Source organism: Mollisia scopiformis (assembly GCF_001500285.1).
Source record: "Mollisia scopiformis unplaced genomic scaffold LY89scaffold_30, whole genome shotgun sequence".
In the NCBI taxonomy this organism is placed as follows: domain Eukaryota; kingdom Fungi; phylum Ascomycota; class Leotiomycetes; order Helotiales; family Mollisiaceae; genus Mollisia; species Mollisia scopiformis.
The window spans coordinates 155,350-177,200 of record NW_017263610.1 but is presented as its reverse complement, the minus strand read 5'-3'; the positions used below and the strand labels follow the sequence as shown (position 1 = coordinate 177,200).

At 47.8% G+C, this 21,851-nt stretch overlaps 6 protein-coding genes across 6 annotated transcripts; 3 read left to right on the top strand and 3 right to left on the bottom strand.

Annotated features, from left to right (window-relative positions):
• Window positions 1–3,681: 3,681 nt before the first annotated feature.
• Window positions 3,682–6,379, bottom strand: LY89DRAFT_316877 (uncharacterized protein). The gene is made up of 3 exons (XM_018206680.1): window positions 5,765–6,379; window positions 5,140–5,701; window positions 3,682–5,091 (listed from the first exon to the last, which is right to left on the bottom strand). The coding sequence occupies exons 1-3, from the start codon at window positions 6,119–6,121 to the stop codon at window positions 4,124–4,126; spliced, it is 1,887 nt and encodes a 628-aa protein (XP_018063340.1). The 5' UTR covers window positions 6,122–6,379; the 3' UTR covers window positions 3,682–4,123.
• A 5,165-nt stretch (window positions 6,380–11,544) lies between these two features.
• Window positions 11,545–13,101, top strand: LY89DRAFT_741284 (uncharacterized protein; the record flags this gene model as incomplete). Its single annotated transcript, XM_018220685.1, has 2 exons — window positions 11,545–11,630; window positions 11,682–13,101. The coding sequence occupies 2 exons, from the start codon at window positions 11,545–11,547 to the stop codon at window positions 13,099–13,101; spliced, it is 1,506 nt and encodes a 501-aa protein (XP_018063339.1).
• Window positions 13,102–13,945: 844 nt separating this feature from the next.
• On the top strand, window positions 13,946–14,823 carry LY89DRAFT_724539 (uncharacterized protein). Its single transcript, XM_018218909.1, has 2 exons — window positions 13,946–14,272; window positions 14,362–14,823. Exons 1-2 carry the CDS (start codon window positions 14,049–14,051, stop codon window positions 14,816–14,818), a joined length of 681 nt encoding a protein of 226 aa, XP_018063338.1. The 5' UTR covers window positions 13,946–14,048; the 3' UTR covers window positions 14,819–14,823.
• A 110-nt stretch (window positions 14,824–14,933) lies between these two features.
• Window positions 14,934–16,665, bottom strand: LY89DRAFT_788408 (P-loop containing nucleoside triphosphate hydrolase protein). Its single transcript, XM_018223164.1, has 5 exons — window positions 16,477–16,665; window positions 16,339–16,426; window positions 15,735–16,293; window positions 15,014–15,687; window positions 14,934–14,967 (listed from the first exon to the last, which is right to left on the bottom strand). Exons 1-4 carry the CDS (start codon window positions 16,614–16,616, stop codon window positions 15,287–15,289), a joined length of 1,188 nt encoding a protein of 395 aa, XP_018063337.1. The 5' UTR covers window positions 16,617–16,665; the 3' UTR covers window positions 14,934–14,967; window positions 15,014–15,286.
• Window positions 16,666–17,090: 425 nt separating this feature from the next.
• LY89DRAFT_676357 (uncharacterized protein) lies at window positions 17,091–18,553 on the bottom strand (the record flags this gene model as incomplete). The annotated part of the gene is made up of 3 exons (XM_018213578.1): window positions 17,091–17,623; window positions 17,678–18,314; window positions 18,365–18,553. The coding sequence occupies 3 exons, from the start codon at window positions 18,551–18,553 to the stop codon at window positions 17,091–17,093; spliced, it is 1,359 nt and encodes a 452-aa protein (XP_018063336.1).
• A 781-nt stretch (window positions 18,554–19,334) lies between these two features.
• On the top strand, window positions 19,335–21,605 carry LY89DRAFT_701518 (uncharacterized protein; the record flags this gene model as incomplete). The annotated part of the gene is made up of 7 exons (XM_018217204.1): window positions 19,335–19,455; window positions 19,506–19,870; window positions 20,082–20,196; window positions 20,248–20,381; window positions 20,557–20,661; window positions 20,715–20,825; window positions 21,222–21,605. The coding sequence occupies 7 exons, from the start codon at window positions 19,335–19,337 to the stop codon at window positions 21,603–21,605; spliced, it is 1,335 nt and encodes a 444-aa protein (XP_018063335.1).
• Window positions 21,606–21,851: the final 246 nt, after the last annotated feature.

The following is a 21,851-nucleotide window of genomic DNA, read 5'->3' as shown; positions in this document are numbered from 1 at the left end:
CTTTGGGGTCTGAAGACATATCGTTCCAAGACAATCGATGAATGGTAAGATCCAGTGGGTGGATGATATTTGAATGCTTGACAATGAATGGCTATTGGATGATGCTGGTTCGTGCCACATACACAGCAAATCACAGCGTCGACAGAGCGAATTAGCGCTTCGACCCACACACAATAGGTCTCGAACATTGGAAGTATGCGGAAGTACAATTTGACAAGAACAAAACTTCGAGACTCCGGGGAATTTTCAAGGCCTCGCACTAAGATTGGCGAACATTGTCTAGATCACTGACAAGCGTGGACTTGAAAGTCGTTAACAAGCGAGGACTTTGTTCCCCACCTTTCATAGGGTTTGGCCCTAAGCAAATAGTTTGAGCGTTCTCATGTTGGAGGGCGTAACTCAGTGTCCTCTCAAAAATCCCTGTGCCCGAAATCGGCATTTTCAAATCGCTCGCGAGACGAGCCGAGCCCTGGCATACACACCAATGACTTCAAAGCTTTGAACCCACACGCAGTCCATCCTACTAAAATAGTTTGTAAGTTTCTTCTTTAGTGATCTGATAATGCTTAGAAACCGATATACCTTTCACAAGCAGCTTGTTCACAGAGAAACTCTCAAGTGATATCCGCTTTGCCACTGTCTCGTCCAGCTAACTTTACTCCAACCATTTTCAAAATATCCAGCTTATGAAAAGTGGCGTTTAAGAGCCCGGTAATTCATCATAGAAAGGCATGATCATATCACGTAGACGGATGGTCTCGAATTCCACCGCCCCTAAATTGCCACGTATGGCATCTTCTCACCCTTCATCTCTCACCACCACATCATACCCCGAAGACAAAGAATCTTGTTGCACATCGCAGTAGATACCAACGCATTGGAAGAGATTTCAAACGCCATCACTATATTCTAAATCCTGTCATCCTTCCGCTTTCGAAGAATTGTTGCACATCGCTATGGAGGCTGCATTCTCTAGCGTTCCCAAACAGCCAAGTATCATTGTAATTCCTTCTAGATCCACGTCCACAAACAATATTGCACATCGCAGTAAAGGGTAGAGCTCTAGTTCCCACCTTCGGTATCCTCTTTAAGATTTTTTTGGTTTGCACATCTCTTGCCTCTCCCACTCCACTTATTCCGGCTTTCGTCACATCTTCCCTTCTTCCCTCCACTTGAACAATTTTGTTGCACACCGCAAGTGACTAAAGAATGACACCATCTTATGTCATACTTACATCTCATGCTCTCTACCTTGGTTATCACAATAGTCTAAACTGTGTTTGATCAGAAAACCATAATGTCTAAGATCATCACCACATTAACAACTTTCTGTTGCACATCGCTGTAAAAAATTAGCTTCATGGATTACTTCCCGTCTAATACGTCGTCTAATACGTTGTAAATGGTCAAGTCTTTCTCACTTCCTCAGTCTTGTTGCATATGGTAAGTAGAAGTTAGCTTATCTCACAACTTTCATGTCTTTGCTTTGGCTATCACAGTCCTCTGAACACTTTGATGCACATCTAAATCCTTTCGTTGCATATCTAAATCTTTTCGTTGCACATCTACTCGGCCGACACATTCCGCTTTTAAACACTTCAATTGCACATCGCAAGTGAAAGTTAGCTTATCTCACAAACCTCATCCTCATCACTTTACCTTGGCTATCACAACACCCTAAACACTTTTATTGCACATCTACCGTCTTACCCTCCACTTCCAAACCCTCTGTTGCACATCACAAATGAACATTAGCCGATGTGGAGCAGCGAGACAGAAATGAGGTCATTTTTTGAGATTCCGACCGTTCTAGACCTCGGACCATCTCTTCATTCTGATTGAAATGTGTTTAACTAAGGCTAAGTGATGAAGATTGTGCTTGTCGTCCAATTTTCTTGTGTTGTATCATGTCCCAAAACTTCAGCCTGCTCCAAAATCTCGTGTTTAGTTTCTGAACTATTGCGAGTGACGCTCTCTTATATCACACCCCCTTCTCATTCATTACCTTGGTTATTATTCTACTCTAACCCACTCCGAACCAATTTTTCTCCACTCCACCTCAAAAATCTCAAAGTCCAGAACACTCGAAATCTCGAACCCTGACCTCACTCATCCTGTTCATCCACCGGGAAAGTTTCTCTCGGCCGTAACTAAACCAAACTACATCGGGACACCATCTGTCATCTGTCATCTTCCGAGCTCCATTCCGGTTCCGAAAAGTTCATGCCTAGCTTGACACTAATCCCACGGTCCCAACTATCACCGGATATGACATGACAGTTCCTCGCTTGACATCCAGAACTACACATCCAAACGCAGCAAATTCCGGGATCATCAAATGAAAATATAGCAACACCACAAACCCCAAAATTTAAACTCTGGAACCGAACCGAACCAAAACAAAAGAAAGAAATCAGATAAGATGATGGACGGGTATATGACGGATACAACGAAAATTTTGATTCTTTAGTCTATATTCTATAGTCTTTCGGTTAGAGGCGAATTCGGGGATAGACCGGATCAGTCTTGGGACTGAGTTTGTGGTTTCGGTTTTGATGTCAGCTAGGAGGGAGGTTAGATGGGAGAGACGGTGAGTATTTGAAAGACCGTGAAAAGTCGGATTTTGGAAAGGGACATTCAGGAAGGAAGTCGAATTGAATGTCCCATCTCCAGGACTTACAATCTATTAGTAAAAGCTAGGAAAAATACTGACTACACAATGTCACATCACGAATTTCAATTCCAGGACACACATTCACATTCACACTCACTTGCACACAAATCTCAAATTAGAAGCACAAATTTACCATTCAATATAGATCGATCAGCAAGGAGCATTGCAGGTAGCTAGCCTAGGTAGATATAGCAAGAATTCGATTCCCAACCCCTGCCCACCTATCCAGAGTTCCTCACTCACAAAACCCAACCTAACCTAGACGCCGGATAATTCCCCCATCTGGAAACCCAACGATGATTTGATCTGATTAAAAAGAGCACATTACTGTAATAACAAACAAAGGGTGATTTTTTCTTTCTTCTCGTCCATCCATCATCGATCGTTAGAAGCGAGTTTCCTTGTCATTCGTTATCTCTTTGATGGTCTGGAAAGAAGTAGGTAGAAAGGGACTGAAAAAACAAAGACAACGCGGCATTAGGTGACAACAGCAGGAGCAGCAGCAGAACACAAAAGCAAGAACAGAACAGAGCAGAGCAGAGCACAGGTAGCTCAAAGCAAACATGATTTGTGCGATGATAAGAGTACAGAGAACAGATCGCCGCCTGCCGCCTTTAGTGGCCCGGCCTAACCGAATTCCATGACCCTGACCCCTATGCTTCAATTATCCACCTTACAAACCTGCCTTCCTCAAACGAATGAGAGGCCAAGAGAGATCTGCCAGCCAGTGTGCAGAGCTCGGAACCAGTGCGGTGTCTGTGTATATGTGTTGGAAAGTCGATTCGAAAGGTTTTCGAGTGGTGGGGTTGTGGTAGGTTAGTGAAAGAGAAATCGATATGCAATCGTTTTCCGTCGTTCACAGGAAGGAGAACTCGAGTATATATTTAGTTTGAGAGAGGTGTGGGGTTTGGATGACATGATAGACCCCGTGAATTAGTCGGATCGAGTCTCAGCCTGTATAAGGTCGTGAGGCGTAAATCGTGATGGTTGCCCAGTCGCTGTATTGTGGTATCCTATCAGGCTTCGTTTTCATGGAAGCCAAAAGCTAAATTTTTGGGGGAATCGAGATCGTGGTTGAAATCGGAGGAGGAACACAATCATTCGTCGCGGTCGTTCTCGTTATACGCCGATTCGAGTATATGTACTGAAGCCAGGTAGATGGCTATGGTAAGGAGCGTGGGAGGAACCTCTCGTTTAGTCCTTGTTGTAAGGGACTTGAAGAGATATGGGTACGTCGTAATTACAAAAGCAAGGTGGTAAAACACCACAACAAAACAATGTGCTTGACAACGACATGCAGAACCAATTAAACTCCATAGGCAGATGTTACGACATACTACGTCGTCGCATACCGTCTATACACCAAGACAAACCCGCTTTTTATATTGCTGCAAATGTGTGCAATCAGCGCTTGAATCTAAAGTGTACGTCGTGGCGGTCGTAAGGTCTTTAGTATCGTTGGTTCGTGGAGGCAGAAGCTCCGTTTCGATCGGATGAATCTTGAGCTCTGTTATCATCCCAGCCATTTTCAAAGCTATTCAGATCAAGCTCACCACTGCCTCTGCCGACATGTCCATTCTGTCGGGTTCTAGAAAAACCACCACTAACTCCCCAATCGGTACCGGGACCACGGGGTTGTCTCTCGATGGAGGTGGTTCCGTTGCGGGTATCCTCGTTGAAGGTATTGCCATTGATGGGTCGTTGGCTACCAATGGGACCAGCATTCGAGGTATTGTTCTCTCTTTCTTGGCCGATGCGACCAGTGGCATTCGCGCGGCTGGAATTATAAAGGTTCATATTCGAGAGACCGTTCGAGAGGGAGGCGAAGGCATCATCGCGGTTGGCAGACGTCGGGGTAAGATTAGGGGTGCCGGAAGCAGCTGAACCATGGCCGTAGTTATCAGTATATCGTTGGATGTTGCTAGTGAGACCGACAGGGAAACTGGCGGTGGAATGCGCGGGTGATGGGGTATACGAACGAAGATCAGCAAATGACTTTGCAGCCCGAAGATTGTGAGCGGCACCGAGTCCAGTGACGCCTGGAGATCCCGGAATATCCAACAAACCAGAGCCCTGGCGGCCAAGAGTGTGGTTATGGTAACCAGGATTATCGCGAGTTTCGCTGAAATCGATTGTGGCAGCACGGGCCAAGCCTCGACGTTGGGTATCGTTGTAGCTATGGTACTGGTGGCTTGGAGGGCTTATGGCAGCTCTGTGCTTGAGAATCTGAACACATCGTGTCTCTCCTTGGCCTTCGGATCGATGCTCAAGTGCCATATGATGTGCCAAGGTGTGGATGATTCTGCGATCGGCAGGGGAGACTGTGCTTGGGAAGATTAAAGTCTCTCGATCGGAACTCTTGAAGACCAAGAGCTCATTGTAGTAGCCTAGTGTGACTGGGTCATTAAGATCAATATCTGCCAAGGTCAGTAAAGTAACAGATTGGAAGTACGTGCCATGCATACCAAGCTTTCCTCGTACAGAATTTGGTGACGGAGAAGTGGGATGATGATTTGAGGCTAAAGAAGTAACTGAGGCCTGGGGATGAAGTGGGTGTGGGACTTGGTTAGGCGCCAGAGGTTGATGTTGCTCCTGCAATTGACCACGCTTCTCTCTCTTATCCCGCTCGATCCTCTCTCGTTCTTGAGCGGGAAGCATCTTCTTGTATTCGACCCTCAACTTCCTGCCTTGAAGCTCCAAATGATTCATCACACTGATGACTTGTGCGGTTTCCTCCGCTGTGGTGAAATTGGCAAAAGCCAGACCCCTGAAGATACCGCTGTCAAAATGGTAGTTGAAAGCGTATGGGAGCGGCAGACGCATCTCCGTCATAAGCGCGACGAGCTGTTCCTTCTTGACGGCAAATGGGATATTTTTGATAACAATAGCAGTAGGGATAAGTTCATCGCTGTCGCCGTTAGGAGATGAAATTCGCTCGTGGGATTGCTGGATAGCTGGCGAGTTATATTGATTGTTGTTGAGTTGATAGTTATTCATATTCTGCTGCTGAGGCATATCCATCCAATTCTGATTCAAATTGTCAGCTAGTGTCTGCAGATTCTGGTATATAGCTGTAATCTTGCTACTCACAGGTGGAAGTCCTGCTCGACGACTCGAGGGTTTAACTCGGCCCGTTCCGCCCATCAAATTTGAGTTGCCATTTGCCCCTCCATAGTTCCAAGTCTGATTATCGTACTGGCCATAATTCGAGTGAAGAGTGGCAGACGGCATCCTGTCAAATCGATGTGGAGGGGATTCGTATTGTGATGCAGCGTGGTCTTCTGCCGTGTAGAGGCCGGACAACTGACTTCCACCGTAGTTGTCGAACTGTCGCGATGGTTGGCGATTGAGCGTGAGACCATTTTGAGCGTAACCCCGTTGGGAGCCCGGCGATCGATTCGAAGGATTATAATCTGAATACATGTCGCCGTATTGTTGTGCCATCATTCGTCCCAGAGAGAACCAAAAGGCTGCTGCTTAATGATGGAGCAGACTTCGCTATGGCAACGAGGTATGCAAGGAGCCGACAGTGGCACGCTGGGGAGCTCTGGCTGCGTGCTCCGAACTTCACGAAGCTCGTGCAGCTGGAGCGGCCTGCAGGTGGGAGATCTCGTCCTGCGCAATGAATGTCTGTCGTCGGGACACAGCTCTGGGAAGCTGTCACGTTCGTAGAGTGCGACGAGTGGTGTGGGACGGAAGGTCGTCGGTACTTGTGGTGAGGACCCTTTTCTCCTTTCTCTCTGCCGCTGCAGTGAGGGTTGTCGCGATGTCGAAGGCGTGCAGAACAGGCCGTCGTCAAGAAACAGGAGAGCGCAGGCCGTTCACGTCGTCCTGGCTGTGCGATGGGTGGAGGTAGAGATGTGGTTGTGGGAGGAAATTCGCAGTGAGGGTGGAAATGTGACTTTTGAAGCACGGAGTGTGAACCAGACAAGCAGTTCTCCAGGCTAAAGGGCGCTAAACTGGATGGGGTCTAGCGGAGATGGCCCTTGGTGTCCCTTGGGCTGCTGCTGGACGAACGACGGATCTTGTTCGCTTGAGTTGGGAGGAAGAAATGCCAGTAAAGAGCGTTTTTTTTCGTTTGGGTGCCGCCGTGCCAAAATGATAATCTCGTCACTGCTGAACAGAAAATGACTACAACTGCGTAATGAAATAATGCAAACTCGGGGTGAAACGTTCCCAACCGGGCAAGGCGAGTCCCTGGTCCACGGGTCGATGAGGTATGTGTGTACTGTATATGTATGTATGACTATATAATGACCAAGTGTTCACTCTCTCGGCGACCGTCGTGATGTGAGTCGTGGTCGAGGTCGAGGTGAGCTCGTAATTGTTCCGACCAAGCGTGGTCAGTCAGTAATTGTGGTATCGACGATGTGAAAATTTGAGTCCCGCTGGCTTGCACTTTGGAGACGAAAAAAAGCAATCATGAGGCGCGTCACTCATAGGGCAGTGAAAGCCGAACCCACGGTCCTTGGTGACGGGCAAGGGGAGCAGAGGGTAAAGAGGGACCACAGTTTACGTCGAGGCTGTTAGATTTGAGGCGGCGGACGTCGATCATCCATACAATAGCATCAAAGAAGGGGAAATAGGGCGTGGAGGTGCAGCATTATTGTTATTGAAGTTTAAAAAGGAGGTGCATGCCAGTAGAGAGAGTTTAGTAATAATAAGAGTGAAGTGAGTCGGGATGATGCAGTGCAAGCGGCGGCTGGGGTCTCTGATCTGATCGGATCTTTCTATTGTGACACACCATCTATACTGTATATGCTTTTCAGGGGCTAGAAAACATTGAGGCGTCAGCAAGATCATTAGGCGCATATAATTTCTTCCTTCGTGGAGGAACTAGACCGAGATATCCTCAGATACGAGTCTCGAAAGCTCTTCGGACTCGAATTGCCTCCAATGCCAATGTCCCAGGTCTCCTATAATTGTTCTACTCTGCCCCCTTCGAGGATCGTATTACTATTCATAGTCGCATCGTTGACGGCGCGCCCAGTGATTTGCACGCAATAGTGCTCCGGTCTTCCTTCGCGTTCACAGCTTCCACTTTGCCATGATGCGCAGACTGCAGGCAGCTTTTCTGGATGGCTTTCCATGCAACGTCGTCCAAAGAGAGTCATTATTGCATGCTTGCCCGCATCATTGGTTTGTGCGACAGAACCTCTGGTGACCTGTCAAACCAATCTCCATGCCCGGTTGGCTCCCAGAACTTGCTTGGAAGCCTTGGGTGTTCTGCAGAAAACGACAGGCCAGCTTGAGACAGGTTTGACCAATTGTCCGTGGGTCTTGCGGTGGCAATGGCATGGTTGGCGAAGAGTGCATCGAAGCTCGTTGATTACACTGGAACAGAAATGCCTTTATCGAAAAATTGGCTGCAGAGGGCTGCGGGTGTGGAGTCATTTATAAGGGGTTGTTGAAAAATGGGGGAGGACGACGACGATGCAACTCCTCGATTAACTTATACTTCAGCTATTATGCTTTTTGTCGACGTGGGTCGGAAGAGAAGGGTAGATCTCCTAATGCGAATCATCGCCCGCTATATCATGATCTGTATTAATATATTCTGCAGCAAAATGCCAAGAGCTGTTCCCATGTTGTTTTGATATCCTGTACCCATACGCGTCCACCGTGACCCCAAACAGTATCTAGTATGCAGCATCCAAGGAGATATCTTCTTCTGTGTTTCCCCAATAATAGGGGTCACGTTGAGAGGAGGCAGAAAGGGAAAAATCCTCGGATGGCTCAGATAAGATGAAAATAATAAAGGAGAGACCACACGATCAATGAATGCGTGTCGGCCGTCTCGCACTATTGCTTCCTTTGCCGGGTATCAATAGTTATTATGACTGGATGCAAAATTCCCTCAAGGCGGCTCGGATTGATCACGATCCTTTGCATCATACGAAAGAATATTTACTAGGGTGTATGTATCTCATGAAGCGGTATGAGAGTATGCAATGGCATATCGAAGAACAGATATAATGAACGAGCTATTGAAAGTATAACCTTGCTTCCTACAGATTTTCATATCGGAATCGGAATAAGACGTTCATCTCATCTCATCTCACCTCACCCAGATCGCGCCGAGCCAGATCTCCCCTGATTTTGGATTGCTTTGTATGATTGATGATCACAAAACTAACGGGCAAAGATACGCTCGCTCGCTCATGCAGTGAAAAGGAGGCGACCTATCACTTTTCTTTTTTTTCCTTTTTTTTCGGTCTGCCTCCTCGGGAACTTGGCTTTGACATACGGGACGCCCCGCCTGAAGATGGGCGATCAAACCCACGGGGAAAATGTAGGGTCCTCGCCTGCACATCTGCTGTCAAATTGGACGACGGGAGTTGGGGAGCGGCATTGCGAAGGAATTGATCCTTGACTGAACGTCTTGAGATTTATTCGACTTGACTTCGAGAAGTCGGAGGTAAGGTCAATGCGATCAAGGGAATTGCAGAATACCTGGTCTGGTCAATCGTCAACCTGGTTGATGAAGGCGTCCGTCTGCCCAAGCGGAAGCTATCCATGGTCCACGATCAGGTCCACTCTTCCTCCCCGGCGACATGATCACACAATTCAATTCAATTCACCACCACGTTCGCATTCCAACATCTGAGGCATAACCTTACTAGAACCAGAAACACGCATAATAAGCAGCGGGAGCATCCATCACCAACTCCTCCTCCTCCAACACAACACAAAACAACGGCCCTTCCGCTCACCAAATGTAACTTGTGTCTCTCGGCCGCATAAACGTCCCTTCCTTCCTGCTTCTTTCTCATCACAGCACAGTACCGTATCACAACACCTCCTCCTCGCGCCACAAACACCTGCACGATAACCACCAAAAATGTCACGCATAATCTGCCTCTCCATTCGGAATCCCAACACCAGCAAAAGGCAGCAGCAATCGCCAGAAGCGCCCGCAACGCCGTCACACAGCTTCCGATAGGTCGCCCGCCAATCCGTGCGGCTGTACCAACCCCTGAAGACGGTCGTGATGGTTGGGACCGGGTAGGTCATGTGATTGTGCATTGTGTGGTCAGCTGCGGTGTGCTGATGCTGGTTATTGGACTGATGACGCTGCGGGAAGATGGGGAGGGGAGAGATGTGGTAATGATCGTCTGGGGGAAGTTGGGAGTGGGAGTGGGAGTGGGAGTGGGAATGGGAATGTTGGATGCATGCTGGCTGCAGGTGAGGATTGTGATGCCATGTGATGTCAAGCCTCGACCTGGAATTCCGTGGCCTTGCCTGGCTTTGAGCTTTCCGACGGGGTCGCTGGCTGGTGGAGGGGGTTCAGCTTCTGTGTGAGTAAGTACCGTTCGAGTGAACACTACTGTGTGTTATCCCTTTTCAGTTGGCAAATGGATCCAACCTACCTAGGTAACGTTTCGATTTGTATGTAATCACGTGGGAAGTATAGTCCCCTTGTCCGACATTGATAAACTTTGAAGGCTGGCTATCCTCGGACCCATGTCAGACTTTAAGTCTCCTAGAGCTTATAAATGCTTTCAAGAGGGTGACCATCACGTGTGGCTTCCATGGCTGTTCCATTTGCATGGTCCAACCTTGAATCCACTAACCATTCGTCTCAAAATCAACTTCATCTCTTCTTCAATTAAGCTCTTTCAATCTACATCACACCGAATATCACACACCGCCATGATCGACCATCTTGTGCTCTGATGGCCCCAGACTATGGACAGAAACGCTTCACGACTCAAGTTACATGGAGTTGCGAGAGGCAGTGCAATGTTCCCTGGATGATTCAAAACAGCCCTCCCCGGTCGGAGAACAGACGATACCCATCCCAACAGCACATCACGAAAATCCCCTTTCTCTACCAAGCGGGATGATCACCATCTGATACATTTCACGCTCGAGCTTTTCGGAATCTCTGTGCCATGATCGCTCGCTTCTCTACTTCCGAGCTTCTAGCTCGGTTACAAGACTTTCTTGGCGCTATCTCTTGAGACGATAGTCGACTCGCTCAGAAGTTCTGATGCTTGACCGAACTCCCAATTGCCGTCTCTATTGTCTATTGCCTCATTTCGTCTGTTCTGAAGTTTTGTTTGGGGCGAAGGATATTGGGCAAGAAACTCAGAACCGAGAAGAAACCGGTCATAGCTGTCAAACAGACCAAAAATATTCTATCAAGTTTCGAAACGAGTCCAGCGGCTTATTTACCCTCCGAATCAGTTTGTAGGACATGAACATATTTGTTTGTGGGAAATTATCAGCCTCAGTGAGCATAGCCTCGAATGTCATTGTCCAGCAAGCAATGTGCCTTTGCTCAGCGGTTAAGCAAACTTGTTTTTGGAGGCTGAAGACTACACCAGATGGAAACCGCGGATCTGATACTTCTTTTTTCCGCTCGTCCAGTCGCAACAAAGTTTGGTCTATTTATGCATATTCTGTGCACAATTAAGGTTCAGCTTCCGTGCTCTGGCTCATCAGATCTGACGATCATAGGTGGAAACACCCACAGATCCATACTTGAAGCTTGCACAGCCTTCTTCATCTGATTACCAGATGGTCTATCCGCTAGACTTTATCACCTCAAAGCACTGTTTCATCCGCAATTCTTGCTCGGGTAGGATAGTCTCCTGATCTCAAACCCACCTTCGAGTGAGACTGGCAGCTTTTCTCGCGGGATACTCCTAGATCTCGTCTTTGCTCCCCGCTTCACCTTTCCTCGTTTTTAAGCTTGTTTGAAAGCCGTGACACCTCATGAGGGCACCAGTCATGATGAGAGGTCGAGCCTCATAAAGGTTGGCAACATCCCTCTAGTTCTGCTCAGTACGCTTGTACCTTCTCTCCAGTCCTTCCCTTGATTTGATATCAACATTCTTTTCTTGTTTGTAGTTTATTCTTTCAGCATGCGGTCTGATATTCTCTTCTCCTCAGCGCTTGTCGTTCTTTTATCTTCCATCGCTGTTGCTGGCCCAATAGATTCACAGGCAGAGTGAGTGATGTCCAAAGTGCTTGGTGTATCATACTGATATCTGTGGTCTAGGCCTCAACATGATATTAAACGAAACTTTCTTGGTCTAGGTGCTCTTTTTGGGGGCACTGATGACTCTGGAGGAGACGTGGGAGCGAAGGGTGTTGTGACAAGCACACTCCCGACACCATCACCTGCAAAGGCCACGATTCTCACGAGCACAATACTGGAATCTGCTGCAAAAGCCACCAGTACAAGCACGGTCCAAGCACCGCCTCCTCCTGCCATCACATCGTGCCTTCCACCTTCGACCGTCACTGTTACTGAGACAGTAACCTCCATATCTACTGTTACGGTTCAGCCTCCCGCTGTAGCTCAAACTGAGACAAGCACATCAGTTGTAGTAGCTGCTAGTGCTGCTCCGCCTCCACCATCAACGGGCAATACTGGAGCTGGTTCATCAAATTCCGGATCGTCTTCATCCAGTTCCTCTTCTTCAGGATCGTCATCTGGATCATCTTCCGGATCCAATGGAGCAAATGGAGTAGCACCTCCCGTTGTCAGTCCAGCTCAACCTCCCCCACCAGAGGCAAGTCCACCTTCAACGGGCTCTGGATCAACAAGTGGAAGTTCCGGCTCAAGCGAATCCTCAGGATCAGCCGGATCAAGTGGATCTTCAGATAGCTCTGGAAACGGAAACACCGGCTCATCATCTTCGTCAAGTTCTTCATCAAGCAGTTCATCATCTTCGTCCTCGTCATCCTCGGTTCAGGTCATCATCATCCAACTCATTCAACCAGGAACCACGACCACGATCATCGAACAACAAGCTGGGCAAATGGTTACTTCTACCGTCACTACTCCACCACTGACCGTCACCTCCACGGTCACCTTGACGCAAGGAGCAAGTGCAACTGCCCTGGCAGGACTCAGCAACGGAACTGCGACGGTTATCAGCAACACAACGGTTAGTAGCAACAGCACGTCTTCAATAAGCGGCCAAGCATCACTCAACGGGACCGCTTCAGCAACAAATGGCACCGCCTCTGCCAAGAAACCAAAGCATCCAAAGGTAGCAGGAAACAGCACAGAATCCGCTCGCCCAGCAGGAACCGGCAAAGCGGGAAAGATGCCACCACCACCAAAAACGGCCGGCAATGGCACGAAACCCGCACCTCCAATGGGAACAGGCAAACCGGCCAATAATCCGCCAAAAGCGGCGGGAAATGAAACGAAACCTGCTCCTCCGATGGGTACTGGGAAAGCTGGCAACAAAGATCCTCCTCCTCCTCCGGCTGCAGCGAATGTGACAGCTGCACCGCCGCCGCCAGCAGACAATGGCACAAAACTTCCTCCGCAAGGTGCTGCGAATGTGACGGCGCCTCCTCCTCCGCCACCACCTAATGCAGGGACGGCTCCTCCTCCAGCGGCTTTGAACGGCACTGCTCCTGACGCCGGAAAATCTGCTCCTCCGAGCCCACCTGTGGCATAGAACGCTACTACTCCAGATGCAAGGAAGAAAGATGCGTGGGAGATAAGGGATTGGGATTAGACAGGATTGTTGGGAGTTCATGATTAGTGTAGTGAGCGGGTCTCATGTTTCGATTTCTTGGTTTGAGAGTTTGCGGATGGGGAAAGAAGGGAGAGATAGTTTCTTGAAAATCGTATAAATAAATACCCTTTTTTCGTGACGTGGTGTGAACCTTTTGGTTTTGATATGTGTGTACTTCGCATGATTGCTGCTGGCCAACAGGATTGGATTGATTCATTGTTATAACGATCTCGGAGGCAGAGACTTTCCATGGGATGGTAAGTATACTGTGGGTGGTTGCTCGTTCTAACTACTTGCATTCAATTGTACAGCTAGACAGAGAATAATGCTGACTTGACATGTCGAGGACTCCCTCTCTAGTTCCACGTGAGTTTCAACATTCTTAGACTACTCCTTCTGTAACACCATAACGATGAATTGACGTGATTTCACCGAGCAGTTGAAATAATCCCTGAAAACATATCGTGTTCTAATCCAATTGAAATGTACGCTCCGCTCCTCTACGCCTAGAATGCCAAGACCGTCAAGCATCACCAGCATGAAAATCATCGCAGCCTCACTTCCCGCCCTTACTCAAGAGCTAGGCATCGAGACAACTTACAACTGAACGCGCAATCTTCATATCCAGGATAGTCCTTTCAAAATGACGAGAAATCGTAAAGAGTAACAACATTAGGCACCAAAATAAAGCTCGCGCTTACCCCCCTAAAGGAGCTCGGTTAACAAAAGTAGCTCCGGGATAACGGCACTCCATCCGTCTCTCTGTCTGCCTGCGAGCCATCACCACTTACTTCACAGCACATATAAAAATAAACACCACTTCACCTCCTCCTCCATTTTCTCTCACCAACCCCCACCTCCTCCCAATCATCTCCCACAAATCCAAAATGCCACTCACAGAAATCGGCCTAATGGGCGTAAAACCCAACCACCCAATAATGGACGACTCGCACCCCTCCGGCAAGATCTTCACCAACGTCTACACATCCATCTACGCCGCGCCCAACTCTCCCCGCGAGATCTACTGGGGTCTCGAGCTCGAGGACCCGTTGCACGTTTGGGCGTTTTTCGAGTGGGAGAGTTTGGATGCTCATAAGGATTTTGCTAAGTCGTGAGTCCCTACCTACATACCTCCTGACCATCACCCTTTAATCAAGAAGAAATAAAAATGGGAGGTTAATATAAAGACGGAAAAAATAGATTCGGAGCCGAAGCAGTGCAAGATTTCCCGAAAGTCCTAACGCACGGCGAGTTCTCGAAGCACGTCGAGATACGACCCACGCTCTCTCCGCTGCGGGCACCGGTCACGCAAATCGTGACGGCGTTCTTGCCGGCTGAGATGGCGGGGGAGGCGAGGGAGAGGGTTGAGGGGCTGGTGGAGCGGGTTGTGCGGGGGTTGAGGGGAGGTGGTGGTGGTGTGCAGGGTGTCAGTTTTGGGTGGGGGGTTGAGGATGATTTTCCCGTGAGGGGGGAGGTGGGGGGTATGGGGAAGGTGTTGGTGCTGCTTGTTGGGTGGGAGAGTGTTGAGAGGTGTCAGTGGTTTAGGGAGACGGGGGCGTTTAAGGAGAATCTGGGGTTGTTGAGGGGGTTGGAAGGATTGGTTAAGTTGGATGTTGTGCATGTTAAGTGTCGGGGTCTTTGGGGGAAGAAGGAGTAGAGAGCAGAAGGGTTGTGATGGAGTGGAAAGTAGGATTTAGAACGGGGACTAGCAATGAGAGTTCTGAAGATATGGATACTGTCTGTGATCGACTTTGGGATTCGTTCATGGTATAATTACTATCCAAGAGACAGTCTTTGACTCCCGTCCTGCTGAAATGTTAGCTTGAAAGCTCTAATCCTGAGAAAGACTCACCTCCGCTGGTTTGGACAGCGAGCCGAGATAGTAGATTGCTTGGCCAGGTGACAAAGAAGTATCTCGGTCTTTCTTAGACGCCCTGATTCTAATGATTGGTGTGGCTTTCAATGCTTATTGGAAGGTTCGACATTCATCCTAACCAGATAGGACACCTTCTCAAAATCAAGTTTGGGAAAATATCGTACTTTGACTGCAATCAAATCCGCAAGGTATACATTTCCTATCCTCCAGACGCCTACAGCAATGCAAGATCTTCGTACTTGCATTAAATCATTTCAACGTCTCAAACAGTTCTGCACCATTTCTCACAACACCAACCACAGCTCCCGTTTGAATCGCCTCTCCACCTCCGCCACTCAATCTATATTCTACTTCTGCCAATCCATCGAGCCAAGTTATCATGACTGGGGCAGGGACTCGCATCGCGGTCAATTGCTCGCTGAGTGCTGTGATGATATCTGCTAATGCCAGACCTTGTGTAGATTTCAGGGAGTTGATCGTTTGAAGACATGATGTGACATCTGTCGTGTGCATAAGAGTATCGGCAATCTTGGTGATATCTTCGGGATGTGGTGAGGCGATACATTCGTAGATTGTGGTTTCAGTGATTAGGTCTCGTTTTATATCTTTCTCCGCAATTTTTGGGGTACCCTTTAGATGTAGAGGTGTGCCTTGACGAATTAGTGAAAAGTTCAATGGTCCATTAGGAGCGACTTACTGCTTGCATGACAGGCTTGAAGAACATTGAGCGCTCTTCGCATATCTCCCTTGCTCAACTTTACCAGTGCATCGGTGGCATCAGATGTGATCTGCACATTCTCCTCATCAATAACCTTATCCACCAGGACCCTTATATCGACCTCCTTCAATGGACTGAATCTAAACCTCGTACAACGACTGAGCAAAGCTGGACTAAGCTTGTGTGTATAATTCGCAATAATGCAAAATCTGGTATTGGCAGTATATTTCTCCATAATTCGTCGCAGTGCCATTTGTGCCGTGGATGTCATCGCATCTGCTTCATCGAGAATGATGAGTTTATATGCTGCGATTGACGTGGAGGAATTAGAGGTAGGATTCATCGTAAAGATTTGCTTCGTGCTCGCGAAGGTTTTGATCTGCTCTCGCACCACATCGATGCCTCTGTCGTCCGATGCATTGAGTTCGAGTACCATCTGCCGTACATTCTTCGCGCCGTATATTCGTCGTGCCAATGCAAGAATCGTAGAAGTTTTGCCTGTACCTGGAGGCCCGTAAAGGAGGAGATGAGGTAGTCTCTGCACAAGTGTTAGGAGGGTCGAAAAGAGGGGCAATTTTCATACATTTGTATCAACGAACTTATTTATCGTTGCGAGGATATCTTGATGACCCGAGACGTCTTCGAGGGTATCTGGACGGTATTTCTCGACCCTTGGCAGTAAGATCAGCTTCTGCGGATTGATTGTAGAAGTCCTGCTCACCATGGCAGTGTATCCTCTGCTTCAACGGGCAAGTTTGCCGCGCTTCTCTTGCCCTTCGAATTGGTATTATCAGAACTGAAGGTTATCGTGTCGCGCCCGACAGGCGCGTCCACGTCCATATCATCTTCGTAGTCCGACATGATGTTGATATTGTGTATATTGATTGTGGAAGGGCCAGGGGAATATTTGGGGAGACGCGTCGTGGAAAAAGAATCGCGTAAACGCGTAAAGTGCTTGGGCTCATCCACGCATCAGACCCACGCTTCTCTTCCTCCTTCAACCTTTTCACATCTCAACATCATCACTGGATTCAATTGCTGCATCTTTAGCACTGCCGATAGAAAAAGGAGACAGTAGATCTGCAATTATCGCAGACTAGAAATAGTGCTAAATTGGCTAAGGCATTCAATTCCCATCGGATTGTCCCTCTGCATGCTTCTAACGACATACAAGCACTAACATTTACATCAGGTCACTTTGCGTTTCTTACATCTGCCAATTGGGATCAATCCCCTTCATTTCTGCCTCATAGGTGTGCTTTGAAAGATACTCGAAGGTGCAGCAGTGCTCCTCCCAACAACGACAACGATACTATTCAATCTTCCCCATCTGGTTCAATTTTCGGCTCGGTCACAATCATGTGGTAGTAGGGACCCTACCCCTAACTCATTGCAGCCCCCCGGCACGATCTTGCGTACAATAACATGTGACTTCTCGAGAACCAGACGCTTTTTCCAGTCATGGCCAGGGTATTTGACCAGCGCTGGCGATATCATACATGCTATCTCTCGAGGATCGTTATCTGAGCCCATTTCACCCTCCCATGCTTGCTCTGAACGCTCCTCTCGTTCTATGGTCCTCTCGGCTTGGTAACGGTCGCGGCAAGTTCGAATGAGAAGTGCGAAATCCAAAGCATCTTGACATAGCTGCTTGACTCGACTCTCGCTGGTGGACTTGCTGGTCGACTCACGATTCAACTTGCTGCTTGAATCGCTCGGCGTATCTTGGTCAGGCTTCTCGGTCATGCCCAAGAATGGTTGCAACCAATCCAGTATTCTTTGTGCCGCGACGTCGGGATTTGGCTGGCCCAACAATTTCGCACATTTGATCGTGAGCAATCTCCACTCCAAGGAATCCTTTTGGTAACCTGCCACCCTGATCAGCCCCGTCTCTGTCGCTCGCTTAAAGAGATGGAACTTACCTTGACCCGGAGACAGGGACAAGAGCTCCCATTCAAATCTACCCAGGCCGTAATTGACTTGATCTCCAAGAGTGGACCCCTCCAATCCAAAAGCCAACACCGAGAAGAAAACCCGGCAAACCTCCCTGAACAGACTTTCTTGCAGCTGGTTCTTCAAGTCGAAAATCGTCAGGCCCCTTTTGTGAAGCTTTTGCAATGATTCATGTCCCGTGGCGGTATCCAGCTTGTCGAAGTGGCAATCTCTCATGACGATTCCCCGAATTTTGGTTCGCAAGTTAACGAATCTGGCGACAATGGTAGCATCATCCAATTGCCCACTCTCACTGCCTCCATGCTTGATGATGATGCTTCGAAAAGTGGCTACTTGTTTTTGCAATTCTCCATTTTCCCTCTCTGCATCCTTCAGCCGACGGACAGCCTTGTCTTTCTGGAATCTGATGTCTGCAATCTCTTCCTTGAGCTTGTTCTGGTAATGTTCTGCACTTTTTTCGAAGCCAGATCTCCAGTCCTCCGAATCCCTCAAGATTGCTTTTCTCTCTACTTCTAACTCATGGTTTGCATGAGCGGAAACCTCCAGCTGTGTTTTTGCTTTCGAATCGCCCTCGTCAGTCTGTCGGTGAAATAATCCGAACAGATTCTTCTACTCGTTAGCTATTTGTCCTTAACGATATTCAGTGTATGACTTACAGTGAACGTGTTACGAGCAGCCTCGCCAGCATCGGTCATCTTTGCGGTCTTCCACACGGCCTCTGGTACGCTGCGTATTTCCTCCTTCAAGCTGTCTTCCAGCTCTGCGAATTGCTGTCTCACGAAGGAATGGATATTATCCATGTCTGTCTTTGAATTATTTGCCATCTCTCGGTCTCGGTGCTCCATGATTGCCTTTTTGCTGGACGCAAATCTGCTGCTTACACTGCATCGATCCTTAGCCACTACACAGTCTTTATACCCGCAAGCTCCTGGAGACACTCATGTGTTTTCAGTCCTGGAAAGCTGGAGAAGCTCCTTGCACCTTCTTTCATGATCGCCTGTTTGCCCCTGCGTACCACGATACTTTGATATGCATATTTGGGAATGCTTAGCATTTCGTAGATATGTTCTTGAATTTCTGTACCTTCTTTCGCCTGACGTTCCAGCTTGGGCAAGTCAATCTGATATGAAAGAACTGGCTCGTCTCAACAATTTCTCTTTCGTGATGCGTAAGACAATGGAGACAACAATTTCAGCCGACCGATCATCATACGGCTAAAGCCTCATTCAGAGGTTGTGTGTGTCAATGTTCTAGCCGAGGGATAGTTCAGGTACTGTACAGCTGTAAGTCGCCCCCTAAGAATAGCCCCTTTCAAAGTGATGTTCTACAAGCACTAGAAGCTACCGTCACTTCAAACATCGCCAACAACCACTATCTCCCAAAACCATTCGCTTGGAAGCAAGTCGATTTCAGAACCTCTCATTCTTTAAGATCATTGGTATCAGCACACATCCATGTACATCTATTCAAACCTGTGTGCTTTGCTTCTTCCTCTTTCTGTGTTGCATCGGAGAAATCGTCTTGAAAGGTTCATGATCTATATATTGTTATGAATATTCGCCTCTGAAGCTTCTTCCACAGCCGTTTTATCACACCACAACTGATAGCATTTGAAAGGAGAACAAGATGAGTGGGCCAAAGGACCAACTCGTGATCGCTATCGATTTTGGTACAACTTTCAGTGGCATTGCATATGCTTTCAGAAAGGACGCGAAGCCAGACGTGATGTCCATTATGGATTGGCCAGGCACGTTTGTAGACCCTCCACCTCAGTCAGAGACTAACGACTGTTCCCAGGACTCGAAGGCTTCCAACAGCCCAAAGTCCCTACCATACTCAGTTACGATGCAATCAATAAGAGCTCATTCACATGGGGAGCTCAGAAGCACAAGAACGACATTCTACGGGGTGTCAAGCTGCTTCTCGACCTCGATCAACCTCGACCTACTTACTTGGCTGAGTCTGTTGCAAAGGCTGACCTCCAAGAATTGGGAAAATCTGCAGTAGATGTCGCTGCAGATTATCTCGGCGCAATGTACAAACATGCTATGACCGTCATTAGCTCCAAAATGCCGATTGAGTACTTGGCGTTATGCGACCAACAGTTTGTACTATCTGTGCCCGCCGTCTGGTCAGACAAGGCAAAAAACCTTACCTTACGGGTGAGTCTATTGTCTAGAGATGGGGTTTTGATCTTGTAGCAAGCAGCTAAATCTATCCAGGCCGCAGAGAAAGCTGGCATCCATCACGTCACATTGATCAAGGAACCTGAAGCCGCTGCTCTGTACACCTTGAATATTTTGAAGATAAAGCCTTAGAAGTAAGTTCTGAGTTTTCCTCTATCCATCTGTCAAGACTGACTTGTTTTTCTAGGTTGGTGACGCCTTCGTGATTTGCGACGCCGGCGGTGGTACAGCCGACTTGATATCCTACGAAATTGCTAGATTGCTCCCTCGATTAGAGCTCAAAGAGCTTGTCCCTGGTACAGGTGTGTAATATGTCCCAGTTCATGGTTGTTTTCACTGTCTAATGAATGCAGGTGGCATGGCTGGTTCACTGGGACTCAACAGGCGTTTCGAACAGACTGTAAAAGATCTTGTGGGCGAAGTCGAGTACTTGAGATTGAGAAAAACTGTCGGTTTTGAGCAAGCTGTTGATCAATTCGACAAGACTGTCAAAACAGCCTTCAGAGGAGATCCAGACGAAGACTACTGGGTCAACTTTCCAATGGCTAATTTAACAGATGATCCCGATCAGAATCTTGTCTCGAACACTTGGAATATGAGAGGGTCAGCTCTGCACACTGTTTGTTGCTCTGATACTGATTACCTGCAGAGATGATGTCAAGCGCATTTTTGACCCACTCATTGAAGACATTCAGAGACTCGTGAAGGATCAGGTGAGACTTGTGAGGATGAAGCAAGTGTCAAATGTTGGTACAAAGCCAATTAAGGTATGAAGCTTCGAAACGTCAGGTACGTCTTCTGTTCACTATTAACGGAATAGGCGATATTCCTTGTCGGCGGCTTTGGATCCAGCGCATATCTGAAAGCCAGTCTGGAGGCAGATCACCCTGATATCCAGGTGATCCAACCGCATGGAGCTTGGGCAGCGATTGTGAAGTAAGAATCCCTATGAATAACCGAACAGCTTTATTGTCAGCCGCAATAGAGGCGCAGTTCTTAGTCGACTTCCAATGGAAACAATGGTTATATCCAACCAAGCGACGAGACACTGTGGTGTTGCAGCTTACTGGCATATCAATGAAGTTGCGGACCGGGGACAACCAAGAGTCTGGAACGCCGAACTGGGAGTTTACCGGTGCAAACGAGTATGTTTGAGATTCCTCGATTTTGCTATCCTTCTTCAACGATGCTTCTGCTGACCTGACATAGATGTAAGATGAAACCTTTTCAACCTATCATCTGCAACTTCAAGCATCTTTCGAAGCACGGCATGTGACAGGAATTGTCGTGTTCTCAATTTCTCTTGTTTTCTTTCTTCCATGTTCAGAACACCACTAATTTTGCCAGGACCTGGTACATCAACAGTGGCCAAGACCTGAAGCGCGACCAGACTATCCGTTTCCCGTTCTATCGCTCGCTTGCAGAAGGCTACCACAACTATCAACTGATCTTCTATGACGATCTAATTCAAAGCGAAGACGAGGATGCACCAGTTCACCCATCCGCTGCTGCAACACGAACCAACTGCACCCTCACTGCCGATCTTCGAGCCGTGCCTCTCAACACTTTCACTAGGAATGTCGGCACAGATGGTATCACATATCATCAAGTCCACTACCACCTAGTCATCAAGATTGAGTCCGCCGTCATGAAGGTCTCTCTTGAGATCAATGGACAGGAGATGGGCACTGTGGATGCAAAGTATGAATGATGTCGATAAAGGTGGTGATTGCATCCTAATCACGAGTGGAATGCCTAGCTTAGTTGAGTGAAGGAAAGAATGTATTATTTTCTAGGATATTTGAGGCTTTTCCGAGATCAAATCCAGGAATGCACTAACAAGCAAGCTCTGGAATGCTCAGAATGACCCCGCACCTTTTCCTAGATTCTCGACAATGTCTCCTACATCAGTCGTTCATGGTCTCCGTATAAGCTGCTAGCCAGATCAGATCTCCTT

What these genes read in the sequence shown, in the direction of transcription:
- LY89DRAFT_316877 (XM_018206680.1), bottom strand. Translation starts at nt 6,121, where the DNA reads ATGATGGCACAACAATACGGCGACATGTATTCAGATTATAATCCTTCG. An exon ending in GTCGAGCAGGACTTCCACCT is followed by an intron (nt 5,702 to 5,764) that starts GTGAGTAGCAAG and finishes AATTTGAATCAG; the next exon opens with AATTGGATGGATATGCCTCA. An exon ending in TTCTGTACGAGGAAAGCTTG is followed by an intron (nt 5,092 to 5,139) that starts GTATGCATGGCA and finishes TGACCTTGGCAG; the next exon opens with ATATTGATCTTAATGACCCA.
- LY89DRAFT_724539 (XM_018218909.1), top strand. Translation starts at nt 14,049, where the DNA reads ATGCCACTCACAGAAATCGGCCTAATGGGCGTAAAACCCAACCACCCA. An exon ending in CATAAGGATTTTGCTAAGTC is followed by an intron (nt 14,273 to 14,361) that starts GTGAGTCCCTAC and finishes CGGAAAAAATAG; the next exon opens with ATTCGGAGCCGAAGCAGTGC.
- LY89DRAFT_788408 (XM_018223164.1), bottom strand. Translation starts at nt 16,616, where the DNA reads ATGTCGGACTACGAAGATGATATGGACGTGGACGCGCCTGTCGGGCGC. An exon ending in GCAGAGGATACACTGCCATG is followed by an intron (nt 16,427 to 16,476) that starts GTGAGCAGGACT and finishes CTTACTGCCAAG; the next exon opens with GGTCGAGAAATACCGTCCAG. An exon ending in ATAAGTTCGTTGATACAAAT is followed by an intron (nt 16,294 to 16,338) that starts GTATGAAAATTG and finishes ACACTTGTGCAG; the next exon opens with AGACTACCTCATCTCCTCCT.